The sequence below is a fragment of the Monosiga brevicollis genome, genomic scaffold, assembly GCF_000002865.3.
Source record: "Monosiga brevicollis MX1 MONBRscaffold_55 genomic scaffold, whole genome shotgun sequence".
Classification (NCBI taxonomy): domain Eukaryota; class Choanoflagellata; order Craspedida; family Salpingoecidae; genus Monosiga; species Monosiga brevicollis.
Window position 1 is genome coordinate 18,366 of NW_001865092.1, and position 16,561 is coordinate 34,926.

General features: G+C 53.9%; 1 protein-coding gene across 1 annotated transcript; it reads right to left on the reverse strand.

The window, feature by feature from the left end:
• Nucleotides 1-916: 916 nt before the first annotated feature.
• Nucleotides 917-2,853, reverse strand: MONBRDRAFT_39370 (uncharacterized protein; the record flags this gene model as incomplete). The annotated part of the gene is made up of 2 exons (XM_001750969.1): nucleotides 917-1,944; nucleotides 2,079-2,853. 2 exons carry the CDS (start codon nucleotides 2,851-2,853, stop codon nucleotides 992-994), a joined length of 1,728 nt encoding a protein of 575 aa, XP_001751021.1. The 3' UTR covers nucleotides 917-991.
• Nucleotides 2,854-16,561: the final 13,708 nt, after the last annotated feature.

The following is a 16,561-nucleotide window of genomic DNA, read 5'->3' on the forward strand; positions in this document are numbered from 1 at the left end:
CTCTAGCCACCACCAATTTCATGAGCCCCCTCCAAGTACAACTCGTCTGACAACCTAGAATTCGACAGGCGCGCGCCGTTTCCAAAACGGCAGCCGGTCACCGGGCTCTTTGCTCTTCTCTGTCTGATGCACCAAACGACTCACCTTTGGCCAGTAGTTCTCGATGACAGTTGCGAGGACGGGTGGACTTGATTGCCCAAGCGCACGTTGTCGACTGCGAGGCGAGATCAGTGGCCTCACAGGCAGCAGTGCTTTCAATCAAAACGTTCCGGCGTCGCCGCAAGACCCCGATCAGGTAAGTCCCAAACCAAGCACAAACGATCAGTCACCACGCACACACAAAGCAAGACACGTCAAGCAGCCCGCCGATGCCGATATCGAGACCGAGACCGCTGCCAAAAGAGAGCAAAAGAAGAAGAAGTCAAAGGCAAAGGGCAAAAAGGCAAAGAGGGAACAAGAAAAATGCCAACACACACACACACGTTTACTCTTATTCTTCTTTTTTAATTTTTTACTTTCGAGAAAAGTTAAATTCCAAAGCGCCCGTTAAGCTTGTTCGGATGGCGATTTCTTTGCGAGCATTGTCTCAAAGGCTCGCTGTGTAGGTCACAATCAGCTCATTGCCGTCAATGTCACAAGACCTTACGCGACCACACTTTGTGCAAAGCAAAGCCGACTGGAAAAAAAAAAAAAAACTTACAGTGTAGTAAAGAACAAACTCACACCACAACCCGCCTTTTTTTTTCGCGGCGACCCGCAGCTCGGCACGCAGCGATCAAGCCCCGAGTTTCTCTGCCACAGGGGAAGCTGGAAAAAAAGGGGGTGTGGACATCCAGCTGCTCATCCAGGAGCCAGCTTTGTGTGTTTTTGATATGGGACTGGCAGCCCTTACCTATCAGACCCCGAAGCACCGAGAGATACTCCTGATAAATTCGATCACAAGCGCACAACGCTTCCCAAACAAACGCACAAAGAGAAAACAAAAACCACGCTAGACGGTTGTATCTCGCTCCAGCCTGGGACCGAGATTGTACGCCAAGCCGCCCGTGGCGCCGGCTTGCTGAAGGCGAGCTATGAGTTGGTCGAGTCTGGCGCAGGGCGCGACTAGAGTGTCGTTGACGAACCAGCCTTGATCGTCCGGGCTCCACCGAAGCAGATGGTGGCGAGGGCGCCCGGCATGTGCCACGGTCATGGCAAGGGAGCCGTCCGGCCGCCGTCGTAGCAAGAAGGCATGTCCATCCGGGCGTCCCTCTTGCACCAGCAAAGACTCGGCTTCCTGCCGACCCATGTCGCCGTGCACCACAACGTGGGGGCTCGCGGCGGAACCGGGGCCGATCGTGTCGTGGGTTGCAAAGGCAGGACCGTCGCAGGGCATGGCTTCATAGTTGCCAATGTCAGGTCCGGGCGGGAGGGTGAGCGTGGCTTGGTTGTAGCCTGCAGGACGAGGTTTTGAGGATGTAGGTCCGATATCTCTGGCCACGCCATAGTCGGGGGGCAGGACGTCGGGATCTGGCTCTGGCCCGTGCTGCTGACCGTACAGCGGGTTTTGGCATAGGTATTCATCGGGTACGTCTGGGGTATAAGAGGGGTTGGTCCGGCGCTCAGCGCGCCGCCGTCGATGGGCAATGAGCATCAAACCAAGGTCCGTTTTTTTGGAAGAGGAGGCCATGGACGATGGAGCGGTCGGGGGGCTAGCGAAGCGTCGGGGTGTGGACGTGGCCAGCGACGTGCTGGTTGTTGATACGGTGCTTGAGGTTGATGTGGTGCTGGTGGTGGTGGTCGAGGTGGTCGAGGTGGTCGAGGTTGTTGTGGTGGTTGTCGTTGTGGTTGTCGAGGTGGTCGAGGTCGTGGTGGTGGTTGTCGTGGTGGTTGTCGAGGTGGATGAAGTGGTGGTAGTGGTGATGGGCACGGGCACACTCAACGGGAGCGCATCGCCGCAGGCCTCTGCAAACCCGTACGGAGCCAGATATGAGCACGCGCAAAAACAGGGTATACTCACGCATCCACAACCACCACACACACAATATTGTTGAGAGTAAAAAGCTCATGGATGGAGGTGGGAGGGGAAAGGGGCGGACCTTTGTCGGCGTTGAAGCAGCCGTACAAGCGAAGGTTGCCCATGGCGATGGAGCTGTTTTCCGCAAGTGTGACGGAGCCGCCGATGCGAAAGTCGAGGGTTGAGAGGTCGGTTAGATCGAGGGCCCAGTGCAGGGTCAAAGCCATTTCCGTGGTGTTGGGGGCGGCGAGGGGGCGGGTGCTAACGGCGAGGGCCACGTCGGAGCCAAAACCGGAGCTTGCGATTTTGTCCCAGCAGGCGCCATCACCCGACACCACGAGGCCGGCTTGTTTGTCGCGGAGGGAATCACGACCAACGGTGAGGAGGGCTCGAATGTTTTGATCACACGAACCACCGAGGCTCATCCAGTTGGTGCTATCCATGCGCAGGATGATGTCGAGGGATACGACGCCGGCGGCAAGATCGGGAGGGAGGGTCACCGAGCGCTTGTTGCTTTCACGAGAGCGGCCAGCAAAGAAGAGAAAGCTGGCTGGATCGTCAAAGTAGGGGACGGGGTCAAGAAGGGCGGGGGCCAGCATACCGCAAGGTTCGGTCGGGGGCAAAGCGGGGGAGTCGTTGTAAGAGGTGAAGGTGTCAAGCTGAGGCTGGCAGCCGACGGGGTCGTCCTTGGCGTTCGACAGAAAAAAGCTGGCGCCACCACCCACACTGTCGTCGCGGCTGTCCCACAGGAGGACGGTCTCTGTTGAAGCGCCATGGTGGGCACCCAGGACGAGGGCAACCAAGGCGATGGTCCAGAATGGTGCCAGGCGATTGCCTTGTTTCCGAGATCGGCGCATTTCTCAGGCTCCAGCACGTCTGGAGGCCGTTTTTGGGTTGCGAGGAAGCGCGTAGGTTTGAGGAAGCGTTTTGAGAGAGGTTTCAGAGACGTCCGGCGGAACGGAGCGAAAGCTTTGGTGGTGTCTTGAGGTCAATTGAACCAGCTGCGGTCGGCAAGCATTCACAGTGTCCAGACCAGGTGCACCGTTAGAATAGCTGTAGAGTCGCTCAATCCCGAGGATAGGAAAAGACACAAGAGAGCAGAGCACACAGGAGAGCAAAGGGGAGACAGAATGGCAGGGGGCTTGACGTACCTGCGGTCGGCAAGCATTCACAGTGACCAGACCAGGTGCACCGTTAGAATAGCTGTAGAGTCGCTCAATTTCGAGGATAGGAAAAGTGCAACTCGTGCCCGACCGCAGGTGCCACCACAAAGGGAAACAACAGTAGTCACAAGCTCATTGCCCCAGGGCAGCTGCCCAGGCATCGTGGGGACCGCGACACACGCGGTGTTACTCATATGACTCCCACGAGGAGGATCAGGCCCGGGGGGTCCAAGTGTAGGTGTCAATGTGTGTGAAGTCGTAGCAGCTATGGGATACCGATAGGAAGACCCATCGTGACGGACGCTGAGTGTGTGCGAAAGCAGTGGGAGTGTTCAAATGCGTGGAAGCACGGATTTGACGCTAACACCTCCCCCCCCCCCTCGCCAGCCGGAGCCCCGATCCGGCGAGGATGGTTCAAAGACAAACGGAAGAAATGGCGAAGGCACGCTGAGAACAAAAAGGGAAACAAGGATGAGAGAAAAAAAAAATGCAAGTTTCATGATTCATGCAAGCACGCAAAATGGGGTTACACTTGACCGTTCCCAGGTCGCCTCCTCCTTCGAGTAACCCATCCACTTGACGAGATACTCGATACGAGGACGGCCCGCACGGCCCTTGGGCCGTACAGTGCGCTTGTCGAGCAAAGTCTCGACTAGATAGTACTCGCCATACGAGTCACGAAAAATTGGAGCAAGACGGAAGTCCTCCGCTGCGTTTGCCGGAAGCTGGTAACGGCGTAGATGCTCGAGGTTGATAACTGGATGGGCGCGAACGTCGTTCGGCAGCTCAAGTCGATATGCATTCGAGCTCACGCGCTCGAGTACCTTGAATGGCCCAATGCAACGGGCGCCCAATTTCGAGGAGTGTGTGGCACGATCTGTGGGCGACCGCACCGCCTTGATGGAGACCACCACCCAGTCGCCGGGCTTGAACTCCACCATGTTGACCTTCCGGTCATAACGTTCAGCCGCCTCTTCCTGGCCGAGGGCCGTCACATCCGCAACGTATTGCCAAATGTTCTGGAGGCGCCGAAGTTCCGAGTCTGCATCGTCGTCGCCAAAGGCTGCCGCCTTAGGCTGAACTAAAAGGGATGACGGTGTCACTGGATGCCGCCCAGTCGCCGCAAACAGTGGCGTCAGGCGCGTGACCTTGTGCGTGGTGCTGTTGATGGCATAGGTAGCCATGGGAAGCATCTGGACCCAGTTGTCGCGGTCGGTCTCCGCGCCGGTGCGGAGGCACTCGATCAGAACTCTGTTGTATCGCTCAGTCAGTCCATCTGTCTGTGGATGGTGAGCCGTCGAGAAGTCGAGGTTGGTTCCAAATGCTTTGCACATCTTCTGAAAGATGCTGGCAACAAAACGGGTATCACGGTCAGAGACGATGCTCAAAGGCATGCCGCCCATCGGCAACATCATCTCCAAAATCAGGCGAGCTGTATCGAGAGCGTTGATAGCTTTCTTCGTAGCTCTGGTCATCACCATGCGTGTCAGGTGGTCCACAACCACCAAGATGGCGTCGCAGCCCTCACACTTGGGCAGCCCCGTGATAAAAGTCAAGCCCCAGAGGTCTTTGAGCTGGGAGCGATCGTTAAAGAGGCTGCCAAGCGCATAGTAGAGGCCCGTAATGTCGTTGCAGGAAGCGTGGGTGAGGTGGAGGCGGCAAATGCTGATGGCAGGCGAAGCGGACTGGGCAGCGAGCTGGTCGAAGAAGCGTTGAAAATGGGGAGGTTGGCGTTGTGTTGACCCAGCCGTGGTATCGGCGCGAAGGATGGGCAGCATCCACATTGGCGTGAAAGGTGGAAAGCTTGAAGAGTTGAGGGTGAGGCAGGTGGCATCCGCGTTCAAATTCGTATGCGCAACTTCGCCTGGACAATGAAACACGTTCATCAGATCAAGCCGAATTCAGGGCGAGAATAAGTGAACGATCTTTTTGCTTTCGGGAGCAATGGCAGCTTGGTTGGCCTTGTGAAGATCGGTAATGGACATTGTACATACCTGTGTGCTGCCCTCAGTCCTGTAATGCTTGCCAAGTCCAGTTTCACACGCGGCCCATCTGTGCTACACAAACTACATCATGAGCCACCTACCTCCGTTCCGGCTTAAACCAATTTGCGCTTCACGGGCTACCTTGATAAACGGCAGCCCGCATTGACCCGTAGAGCTAAGCATGGCCCGACGGGCTCCCACGGCAGCGCCTACCTCCCAACGGCATCAAACTTCCATACACTCACGCACGAGGCACCGTGACGTGTTCCTTTGCAAAGCATGTGCGCCTGAATAGCCCGTGTTCATTCGCAGCCAAGCACAACAGTTGAGGACCCCCAAGGCCTCATCCAGGCTCGGCACGGCACGCGCACGCCCACAGGCTCACAGGGCAGCGCCTGGCTCGAAACGTCGTCTGATATCCATGATATCCCGCTGAAAGCAACATGACTGTGTTTTAAATCGCACATGTGAGGCTGAGCAATTTATGATCCTTCGTACCCGAGTGTCTCAGCAGAAAAGCACCTCAATGGCCTCACCCAGGACTGGCAGGTCCCACTAGCTCAAACGGCAGAGCCTACCTCAACAAGGCCACAGACACACTTTATACACCGTCACAAGCGGCGCAAAAATGCGTCTGCCATGCCGTCCGAGCTTCTGAGTAGCTGCAGATGGACCATGCAAAAGTGCTGCCATGACCAAGTCCCGCCATGAGAAGAAGCCCGTCCAGCAAAGCCAAGCCCGGACCAGCGCTTGGAACGGCAGAGCGTACCTAAATACGGCAGCATCCCAGGCAAGCATCTCGAGAAATTCATCGCGCGTGTTTGCTTGACACTGTACAGCATCCTCATGTTTTGTCGCTTGGTCCTTGTCTGGCTGTCACAGAGGCGCACGCGTGGTCAGCATTTAAAAGCGCAACAAGTCTTAAAGGGCGCGCACGGTCAGCTCAAGCGGCAGCGCACACCTTTGCAAAAGTTTTAAGCTGCCACTGCTTGATCAAAGCAGCACAGATGCAAGTCGTTGACAAGCACAAGCTATGACATTAGCCTGCCATCAGCCGATCCTGAAAAATGGCCTAGGGACCCACCCCTGGCAACAAAATTAACCAAAGCGCTTCGGGACGGCGTTTGGTAATGGGCAATGTCCTCACGAGGCCTCACTCACCGTCAACCTGTCTTGCAATCAAGTCATACAGGCCCACACATTTTTCATGACGTGCCAGAGGCCGTCCCGTCGGCTCTGAGCTCTTCGGAACTCAAGGTGCAGCTGCTTTGGCCTCGGCTGTCTCAAGCAAGGGACGCACGGCGCAAAGCAGCATTCGCCAGGGAGCATGGTAGCCTCCATGCCACGTCTTGACATTAGAACGCACCCAACGTGCTCAATGTTTCTCATAACACGTTTTGAAAATGCGCTCAGCGCTTTGACAAGAGCCTCAGTGCGCATATCTCCTTGATCCTATCGTAACGTGCCGCGCGCCTGGGTGAGCAACTTGGCGCCTCTCGCTGGAAAAGCATACATGGATTCTTGAGTGGCAGTGCGTACCAGTTTATCATTTTGACGTAATTCTTCCGCCTCGCCAGCACATGAGTGCATGCAACTGGTGTGTCACGTGGCCGAGCTGCTTCTTCAGGACTGCATTTGCCTGCCTTCTGCGCCTCAGAGCCCCAGGCGCCGTCCTCAGGCGCGTAAAAAAAAAACAAAGAAGAGCCAGTGGAAAGAACATTAACATGTAAATTTTGTTCACACCACCATTTAAAGTTTTATGATTGTTGACGCAAAAAAAATTTTTGTTCCTTTGATGTACAGGTAAATTCTTAAAGTTTCAAAGTTTTAAAGTTATGAACAAGCTTGTCAGCAAAGGTTTTGAAGCAGAACTTTGGATGCGGTCCACGATTGCCATCTTGTTCGGTCCGCAGCAGGAAAGGGCAGCAACACAGGTGCTTGCACCACCACCACCATGGTTGTGCATGTGAGCCATCACCACCATCATGAGCAAAGAGCAGACAATGAAAAGCCAGCTGATTAGATAAGCACCGCCACCACCCCTGCCTGAAGCGTGCGCCAACATGGTCCTCGAGGCGGTTGAGGCTGAATTTTCTCGCATATGTCCTTGCAGGGCGCAAGTTTGAGCTGATTCTTAGCCCTGCACCGCAAAAGCCTGACGCTCATTTCCGCCAGTGCGAACTGCATTGACATGCAAGCCTCAGGCTCGGCTTGCTCGATTTTAGCCGTATGATCAAAAGTCACGGGTGATGGTCTCGAAAAGCGTTTGCTAGTCTCTCGCTTGGGTTTTGGGTTTGTCACCTGCTGATAATAGACCGCAGATCGTCAAACGCAAGCGCCTCAAACATCTCAAGCTGTGCGCGCCAGTCGACCCTGAGAAGGACCGCAACCAAAGCGTCGCAGAGCCTCTTCTGCTCATTCTCTGTTTGCATAGCGATCCACAAGCCCACCACAAGCTTCAAATATTTCAATTCGTAGGTGCAGCTTGAGCGGTGGCCGTTTGAGCGGCCTGGTAGTCACAAAGGGTATGTAGGTCGTGGATGTTGAACAATTGAGGATCCACGCGCCAGCCGACACTACAGAGAACAGCAGCAGCGCACCGCCAGCGTCTGGCCTGCTCCGCGTGAATCAAGCCTTGGACTGGCGCCACGTTGAAACTCCAATGAGAACAAGACAAGGCCAACAATGACTTGGGAATCAGGTTCGCACCATTGGCATTCGAAGTATGGTAGGAGCAAGGGGTACGGGTAACGCCCAATAGCTCTGCAACCAGCTATAAAGCGAAACAGATTCTTCGGTGAGCGAGCTTGCCTCTGCAATCAGTACCGAAATTCAAAAAGGCCCACCTCCAGCTCGATGCAACTCTTGCTTAGGAGCAGATCCAAGGGTCGTGCACCCGTGTGCCACGGCAGGCAATCACGTATCAATCGCAGGTGCAGCAGAATAGCAGATAAAGTACGGCATCGTGGTAATTGGCTTACAAGATCTCTCGCATCCGGGTCGGCACCGTGCCGCAAGAGTTGATGGGCAGCCTTTTGGCTGGGATAAAAGGCCTTGCAGACTAGATGGAGCGGCGCTTGGCCGTCCTATATAGGATAATCAATGTTTGGAAACATGAGGCCTGTTTGTATTTTTTTTTTTTTTTCAATAAAAAAGGGGCTGAGGGGAGCGTCGGGTGTGTCGGGGTAAATTTGAAGAAACGACACTAAAAGCCGCTTGAGCGCGCGAGGGAGGCGGAGGCGCGTTGGCAAGGGATCGGACGCGTACGGTGGGCAGGGTGTGGAAGAGATAGGAACGGGCAAAGGCGACGAGCAGCAGCAGCAGCAGCAGCAGCAGCAGCCAGGGAAGGGAGAAAGAGAGAGGTTTTGTACTGACGTTCGTCTTGGCTTTAGCATCAACACCGTGCTCCAAGAGCATCTCCACCACCTTGACACGATTGCAACGAAAGGCATAGTGCAGTGGTGTATAGCCTTCCTGTGGGATGATGTATCAGCTTAACGTACAGGTACAGCATCATCATCATCAGCATCATGTGGTACAGGTGTACCATCATAGAGGGGGAGGAGGGAGGTCCTGTACTGACGTTTTCCTTGGCTTCAGCATCAGCACCGTGCTTCAACAGCATCTCCACCACCTTGACATCACCCGCACGGCAGGCCAAGTGCAGTGGTGTATAGCCAACCTGTGGAATGATGCCGATGCATAGGGTACAGGTACAGCGTCATCATCATCATGTGGTACAGGTGCACCATCATAGGGAGAAGGGTAAAGGGGAGAAGAGGGAGGTACTGTACTGACGCCGGTCTTGGCTTTAGCGTCAGCACCGTGCTTCAACAGCATCTCCACCAGCTTGACTTGACCGTTAGAGCAAGCATAATGCAGTGGTGTCCAGTTTGCCTGTGGGATGATGCATCAGCATGACGTACAGGTAAAGCATCATCATCATCGCCATGTGGTACAGGTGCACCATCACAGGGGCGGGGGGGTAAAGAGGGGAAGGGGGAGGTACTGTACTGACGCTGGTCTTGGCTTTAGCGTCAGCACCGTGCTTCAACAGCATCTCCACCACCTTGACTTGATCGTTAGAGCAGGCCAGGTGCAGTGCTGTCCAGCCAGCCTGTGAAATGATGCAAACATGCAGTATTTGAAACATTGTTCATTCCACAACGTCACTGAACTTACATGTTAGTAAAACCAAACAGTGGTATGACACAACATCATACCAAACAGGAGACGTACCGTATCTTTGTATTTGGCAGCATCTCGAATACGTTGGCGGTCCCAACTGTTCAACAGCTGCAGCGCCGCTTGTGGATCTGATGAATCACATGCATCATACAGCTGCCTTCCCTCATCATCCATGGTAACGTTATCTCTCTTCTTCAAACATCCACCACCAATCTCATGAGCCCCCTCCAACAACCCAAAATTCGGACTTGGATTCGACGGGGGGCGCGCACTTTTTAAAACGGCAGACGGCCAGCGGGTCTTTGCACTTCCCTGCCTGGTGCACCAAGCGACTCACCTCTGTCCAATAGTTCTGGTCACGTTTGCGAGCGCAGGTGTACTTGCTTGCCCAAGCGCACACTGACGACTGTGAGGCGAGATCAGCGACCCCACTAAAAAACAAAAAAGTGGTTGCGATGCTCTCAATCAAAACGTTCGGCGTCGCCACAAGGCCCCCAACCAGGAGAATCCCGTACCGAGCACAAGCAATCAGTCACCACACACAAAGCAAAACACGTCAAGCAGCCCGCCGATGCCGATATCGGGGAAGAAAGAAGAAGAAGAAGAAGGAATATCGAAAGCAAAATAGCCAATGCAAGCAGGACGTTTTCAGAGGAAGAAGAACAAAAATGCTTCTCCCCTCTTCATGTTTTCCCTTTGTTTCCCTCAAACCAAAATAGTCTTACAAGCAATTCTGAAGCGTTCGACGTGCATTGCTCTTTTACTTGCCATGTGGTAGCTTGAAAGCAGTCCGAGCCCATTGCAAGCAGGTTACAAAGCAACGCAAGACTGGAGCTTGGACGTAAAAACGCGGACTGCCCCTGTGCCAGCCATGACATTCCAAGCCCTCATTGGCTGCCCGAACAGCCCAATTGCATGCCCTCGCGGCACAGGTCTCTGGCAAGCTCACAAAGCGATACACCCCACACCACGAACCTCAGCGATTGAAGGCAAACGTACACCCTGTCTTGCCCGTGCCAGTCGGGGCCACGGCCAACAGCTAGCCGTGCCGGGCCGAGCCCGAGTCACAGCCCGCGCCAATCAGCACATGATCTCTATGAGACGCATAGCGCTTGGACCAGGCGTGCAAGAACACCAGCGGGATGATTAAAAATTTTTATGACGGCTAGTGGCATCAAGAAACTTGGCAAGAGGCTCGTCACTCCAAAGCCGTCGCTTTTCAGCTGCACGCGCCTCACGAATTTTACATGACCTGCCTCTAGCTAACCCTCACTTGTTTTTTTGTTTTTTTTTGTGGCAGGAGCTGTGGTGGTGCGGGCGCTGGTGGGCTGCTCGCTCTCGAATACCGCATGACAATCATGCTCATTTTCATTTTGGACACGAGCAGGCTATATCTGGCTTTGATGATCAAGTACAAAGTGCTCGAGTCGCCATCACAGACTGGTCTGGTTTTCTGCGGTGCATTGTCCTCCACACGATCAGTGCTCGGCTCAAACCGTTGCAACGATGGCGCATCAGGTAAAGCGGGCTTCGGCACATCCGGTATAGCAGGCTCCAACGCGTTGGGTGGTAGGCAGGTCCGTCACACTAAGTGGAGGCAGCTCTTGTTCATCAGGCTCAGGTAAATCTGGTACATCAGGGGTGTAGCCGGTTCCAGCGCACTAGGTGTAGCCGGCTGGTCCAACCCCTTGCATCAACCAATAGAACGCGCGCCCATCCAATTCTCAAGGCTCAGAATAAAGATAACATGACATCAATTTTGTATTCTCGGGACGTTGGACGATCAGTTACTTCACAGGAACACCAATGGTCGGGCAACCGACCAGGTATTCCCATACAAGCGACGCATTCGTCGAGGCGGGTCACGACTACAAAGAAGACAACGCAAGCCAAAAAAGAAAAGGAAAGATCGAACAAAAACATCAACAGCACGGCCTTATGATGGCAAGAAGACAAACAAAAGCAGACAAGGTCGTAAACAAAAGAGCAAAAGTGCCCTGGTGGATGGACACAACGCACGACGCCACGCAAGACAAGACAAATTTGAGGGACATGCGCTGGGAGGTGGGAGAGAGGAGCGCGCCTCGGGCCATTACGCGGTCCAGACACGCAGCGTCGTATCCCACGAGCCACCTCGCATTCTTCACGCGCTTCCGGTGCTAATCCTAAAGTCCTCGTCCACCTGGGACCATCCTGTGGCACAGCACTACTGTCAGAAACACCCAGCGTTTCGCGCGCCAAAACTCGCAAAAATCACTCTTGCCCTCGACTCTGGCAGCAGGCATCATGGATAGCATTTTCAAAAGCAGGCCGCAGATGGGTTCCTCACCTTTCTCCAAGCAGCTGTGCTTGGTACCAAATCTGAACTGGCTGCGGTGCTCCTGGGCCTCGCTAGCGCGTCCATCAGCGCACGAGCGGTCGCGGTTCCCCATGGTCAAATCGAGGAATTGTCTTGACAACAAACGGCAGCCCAACATGAGATCAGCAAGAATGGTCCATCCATGTCGGTCACGCGGCAATGCCGTTGGGCTACCCGTTCATCCCTGTCGTCGCTTGCACCTCGACAGCTCTTGCCCATCGCGCAACAGCGACAACTACGCACCACCAGGAGCGCGCGCGCCGCCCATGGCCCGCTTCATCGTGGAACATGCCTTGGGGCGATAAGCTTGCCACTACTGTTGTTTCTCCTTGTTGTGACACCTGCGGTTGGGCACGGGTTGCACTCTCCCTATCCTCGGGATTGAGCGACTCTACAGCTATTCTAACGGTGCACCTGGTCTGGTCACTGTGAATGCTTGCCGACCACAGGTACGTCAAGCCCCCTGCCATTCTGTCTTCTCCTTGCTCTCCTGTGTGCTCTGCCCTCTTGTGCACTTTCCCTAGAGCGGCTCTACAGCGATTCTAACGGTGCATCTCGTCTGGTTACTGTGAATGCTTGCCGACCGCAGCTGGTTCAATTGACCTCAAGACACCATCAAAGATTTCGCTCCGTCCCGACGGACATCTCTCAAACCTCTCTCAAAACGCTTCCTCAAACCTACGCGCTTCCTCGCAACCCAAAACCGGCCTCCAGACGTGCTGGAGCCTGACAATAAATAAATTAACATGAAAAAAAAAAAAAAAGAAGAAGAAGAAGGACATGAAGCACAGTCATCGAGCGCGCGCCTCGCACTTGTCCGACCAACTTTTCTTTAACGCGCGTTGGCCGTTAGGAATGGTCGCTCACATCCGGGTGGGGATAAGATTGATATGACTGGAGTGGCAGTTAGCCAACGGGCTTGTAATGCCACGGCTGGCAAAGGGGCAGTACACGTTGTACGTACACAAGCCTCACTTTCGTGGTGCTCTAGAAGCTGCTCGTAACGGGGCCATGGCAGGCAAGGGGGCGGTACACGTTGTACGTACACAAGCTTAGACTTTGCTCGTAAGACTGTTGTTGCTTTGACCTTTCCCCCAAAGTACATGTAAAAAATTAAAGAAATGTAAACGAGTGTGTGTGTGTGTGTGTGTGTGTGTGTGTGTGTGTGTGTGTGTGTGTGTGTGTGTGTGTGTGTGTGTGTGTGTGTGTGTGTGTGTGTGTGTGTGTGTGTGTGTGTGTGTGTGTGTGTGTGTGTGTGTGTGTGTGTGTGTGTGTGTGTGTGTGTGTGTTGTTTGCATTTTCCTTCTTCTGGTCCTCTCTCATTGCTTCTTCTTCTTCTTGGTGCCCTTTTTTGGCAGCGGTCTCGGTATCGGCATCGGCATCGGCGGGCTGCTTGACGTGTCTGGCTTTGTTTGTGTGTGGTGACTGATCGCTTGTGCTTTCTCCTGGTCGGGGCCTTGCGGCGACGCCAGATCGTTTTGATTGAAAGCACTGCTGCCATTTTTTTTTTTGCTTTCAGTTGGCCTCACTGATCTTACCTCGCAGTCAACAACGTGCGCTTAGGAAACTGAGTACACCTGTCCTCGCAACTGTCATCGAGAACTCTTGGCCAAAAGTGAGTTGTTTGCTGCACCAGACAGAGAAGAGCAAGGAGCCCGCTGACCGGCTGCCGTTTGGGAAACGGCGCGCCTGTGAAATCCAAATTTTGGGTTGTCAGACGAGTTGTACTTGGAGGGGGCTCATAAGATTGGTTGTGGATGAAAGCGGTTTGAAGCGGATGAATAGAGAGATACCATGAGTGCTGATGGAAAGCAGCTGTGGTGTGCGTGCGATTCATCAGATCCACAAGAGGCGCTGCAGCTGGTGACCAGCTGGGACCAACAACGTATACGAGATGCTGCCCAGTACAAAGGTTTCGTACGTATGCTGTTTGGTATGATGATGTTGTGTGACATTGGTTACTTTTTGAATAATATGTCTTTGGATGAGGTGACGTTATGGTATAACATGGGACATGTACTGCATGTTTGCATCGTCCCACAGGATGGCTGGACACCACTGCACATGGCCTGCCGTAGCGGTCTTGACAAGGTGGTGGAGATGCTGTTGAAGCACGGTGCTGACACTAAAGCCAAGGACGAGGTCAGTACAGTACCTCCCTCTTTCCCCCATTACCCCCCTATGATGAGGGTGCACCTGTACCCCATGCTGATGATGATGATGCTGATGGTGCTGTACCTGTACGTCATGCTGATGCATCATCCCACAGGCTGGCATGACACCACTGCACTATGCCTGCGGTAAGAATGATGCCAAGGTGGTGGAGATGCTGTTGAAGCACGGTGCTGATGCTGAAGCCAAGTCCAACGTCAGTACAGGACCTCCCTCTTTTCCCCTTTACCCCCCTATGATGATGGTGCACCTGTACCCCATGCTGATGATGATGATGCTGATGATGCTGTACCTGTACGTCATGCTGATGCATCATCCCACAGCGTGGCATGACACCACTGCACTATGCCTGCGGTAAGAATGATGCCAAGGTGGTGGAGATGCTGTTGAAGCACGGTGCTGATGCTGAAGCCAAGGAAAACGTCAGTACAGGACCTCCTTCTTTTCTCCCTCTACTCCCCCCTATGATGAGGGTGCACCTGTACCCCATGATGATGATGATGATGCTGGTGATGCTATACCTGTACGTCATGCTGATGCATCATCCCACAGTATGGCGATACACCACTGCACGAGGCCTGCCTTTACGGTCATGTGGAGGTGGTGGAGATGCTGTTGAAGCACGGTGCTGATGCCAAAGCCAAGGACAACGTCAGTACAGTCCCCCCCCTTGGCCCCCTTTACCCCTCTGGCTGCTGCTCCTGCTCCCGCTTTGCCCCCGTCCCTCCTCTCCTCTACACCCTGCCCACCCGTGCGCGTCCGTTCTCCGCCCTGGTTCCTTTTCTTCTTTCCCGCTATCCCTCTTCTTCTCCTGGTTTGCATCCGCCCGTTGTCAGTGCTCCCTGTTCCCTGCTGGTCTCTTCCGCCTGCCGTCCTCGCTCTCCCCTTTTCTGATCCATGTGGGCATCACTCCACCCTTTGCCATCACGCTTCTGCCTCCCTCGTACGCCCAAGCGGCTTTCGGTGGCCGTGCCTTCACTTTTGCCCGGCACACGCGGCGTTTGTTTTCGTTTTTTTCTTTTTTTTTTTTTTTTTTCTTTTTTTTTTCTTTTTTTTCTCTCCAAGCGCGCCTCCTTTCGGACGCCTGCCACCTGCCTACCCCGTTTGTACACCTCCCTCGCGTGTGCCGTCTTCATCACATCTTTTTTGCATTGTAACCTCGTTTTTGTTATGAAGAAGCAAATGCACATGGCCCAACTCAACCCTCGCGTCGCTGTCCACCTCACACGCTTTGATCGCTTGGTTGTGGCCATGTCCTCAGGATGGCAAAACGCCCCTCGATCTGGGACGTAGATATGGCGACAAGTTGAGGCCCGTGTTTGCTGCTCACGAGGCCCGCCTGGCACAACCACCTATTGGACTACAAGCATAGACATATGTCTAGAAGCTGCTGGAACACACTGGAAGATACCAGTCATGACTATCGTGTTCATCGACTGGAGGCTGATGTCTGATTATCCTTGACGGCTCAAGGAAGCCTGTAGAACATTGTGATTGTTCCTGCCACCGAGATATAAGTACGGTCCCGTAGACCGGAAGTGGCAGTTTACTTTGTACTTTTCCCGTTTCTATTTCCTCCGTTTGCTTTGTGAATTGATCATATCCTAAAAGGTTATGGGCCTCGATGGACGCATGCTGACAATTCGTCTCGATCTGTGTTGTGGCTTCTAGCTCGCTGTGGTTGCGTTGCACCAGCTGGAGCTGTGAGAGCTGAGCTCGCCTGGAATGCCTGTGTCACTCAGCTGGAGTTGTACAAAGCCTGAGCTCACCGTGGATTGTGCCATCCGGTTGGAGCTGTGTGTAAAATTTTTGAGCTCGCTTTGGTGCTTGTGCTGTCCGGTTGGAGCTGTGTGTAAAATTTTTGAGCTCGCCTTGGTGCTTGTGTCGCCTGTGGACTTTTAGCTCGCCCCCGAGTACTTGTGACGCTGGGCTGGAGCTGCGTACTTTGGTGCCTGTGACACCTTACCGAGAACAAGGAGATTTCATTCATCATCATCATCATGTGATACAGGTGCGGGCACCATCATAGGGGAGTCAAGGGGGGAAGAGGGAGGTACTGTACTGACATAGCCCTTGGCTTTCGTATCAAACAGCATCTCCACCACCTTGACATGACCGTGATAGCAGGCCCCACCACCTTTGTATTGGGCAGCGTCTAGAATTTGCTGTTGGTCCCAATACTCCAACAGCTGCAGCGCCTTTTGTGGATCTGGTGAAAAACATGCCCCATACAGATGCCTTCCATCAGCATCATCACTCATGATAGATGGTATCGCTCTCTATATACCATCCGCTTCAAGCAGCTTTTTGCTTCTCTACCCACCACCAATCTCATAAGCCCCTCCAGCACGTTTGACAACTCAAAGTTTATTATGATATTGAGATTCGTTTCCAAAACGGCAGCCGGTCAGCGGGTCTTGCCTGCCTGATGCAACAAACGACTCACCTCTGGTCGATTGTTCTTGGTGACAGTTGCGAAGACAGGTGTACTTGGTTTGCCCAAGCGCACGCTGACGACTGTGAGGCGAGATCAGTGGCACTCACACCACGGGAAAAAAAAGTGGCAGCAATGCGCTCAACCAAACGTTCAGGCGTCGCCACAAGGCCCCGACCAGGATATTCCCGTACCGAGCACAAGCAATCAAGCACCACACGCAAAGCAAGACTCGTCAAGCAACCTCCCGATGCCGATGTCGAT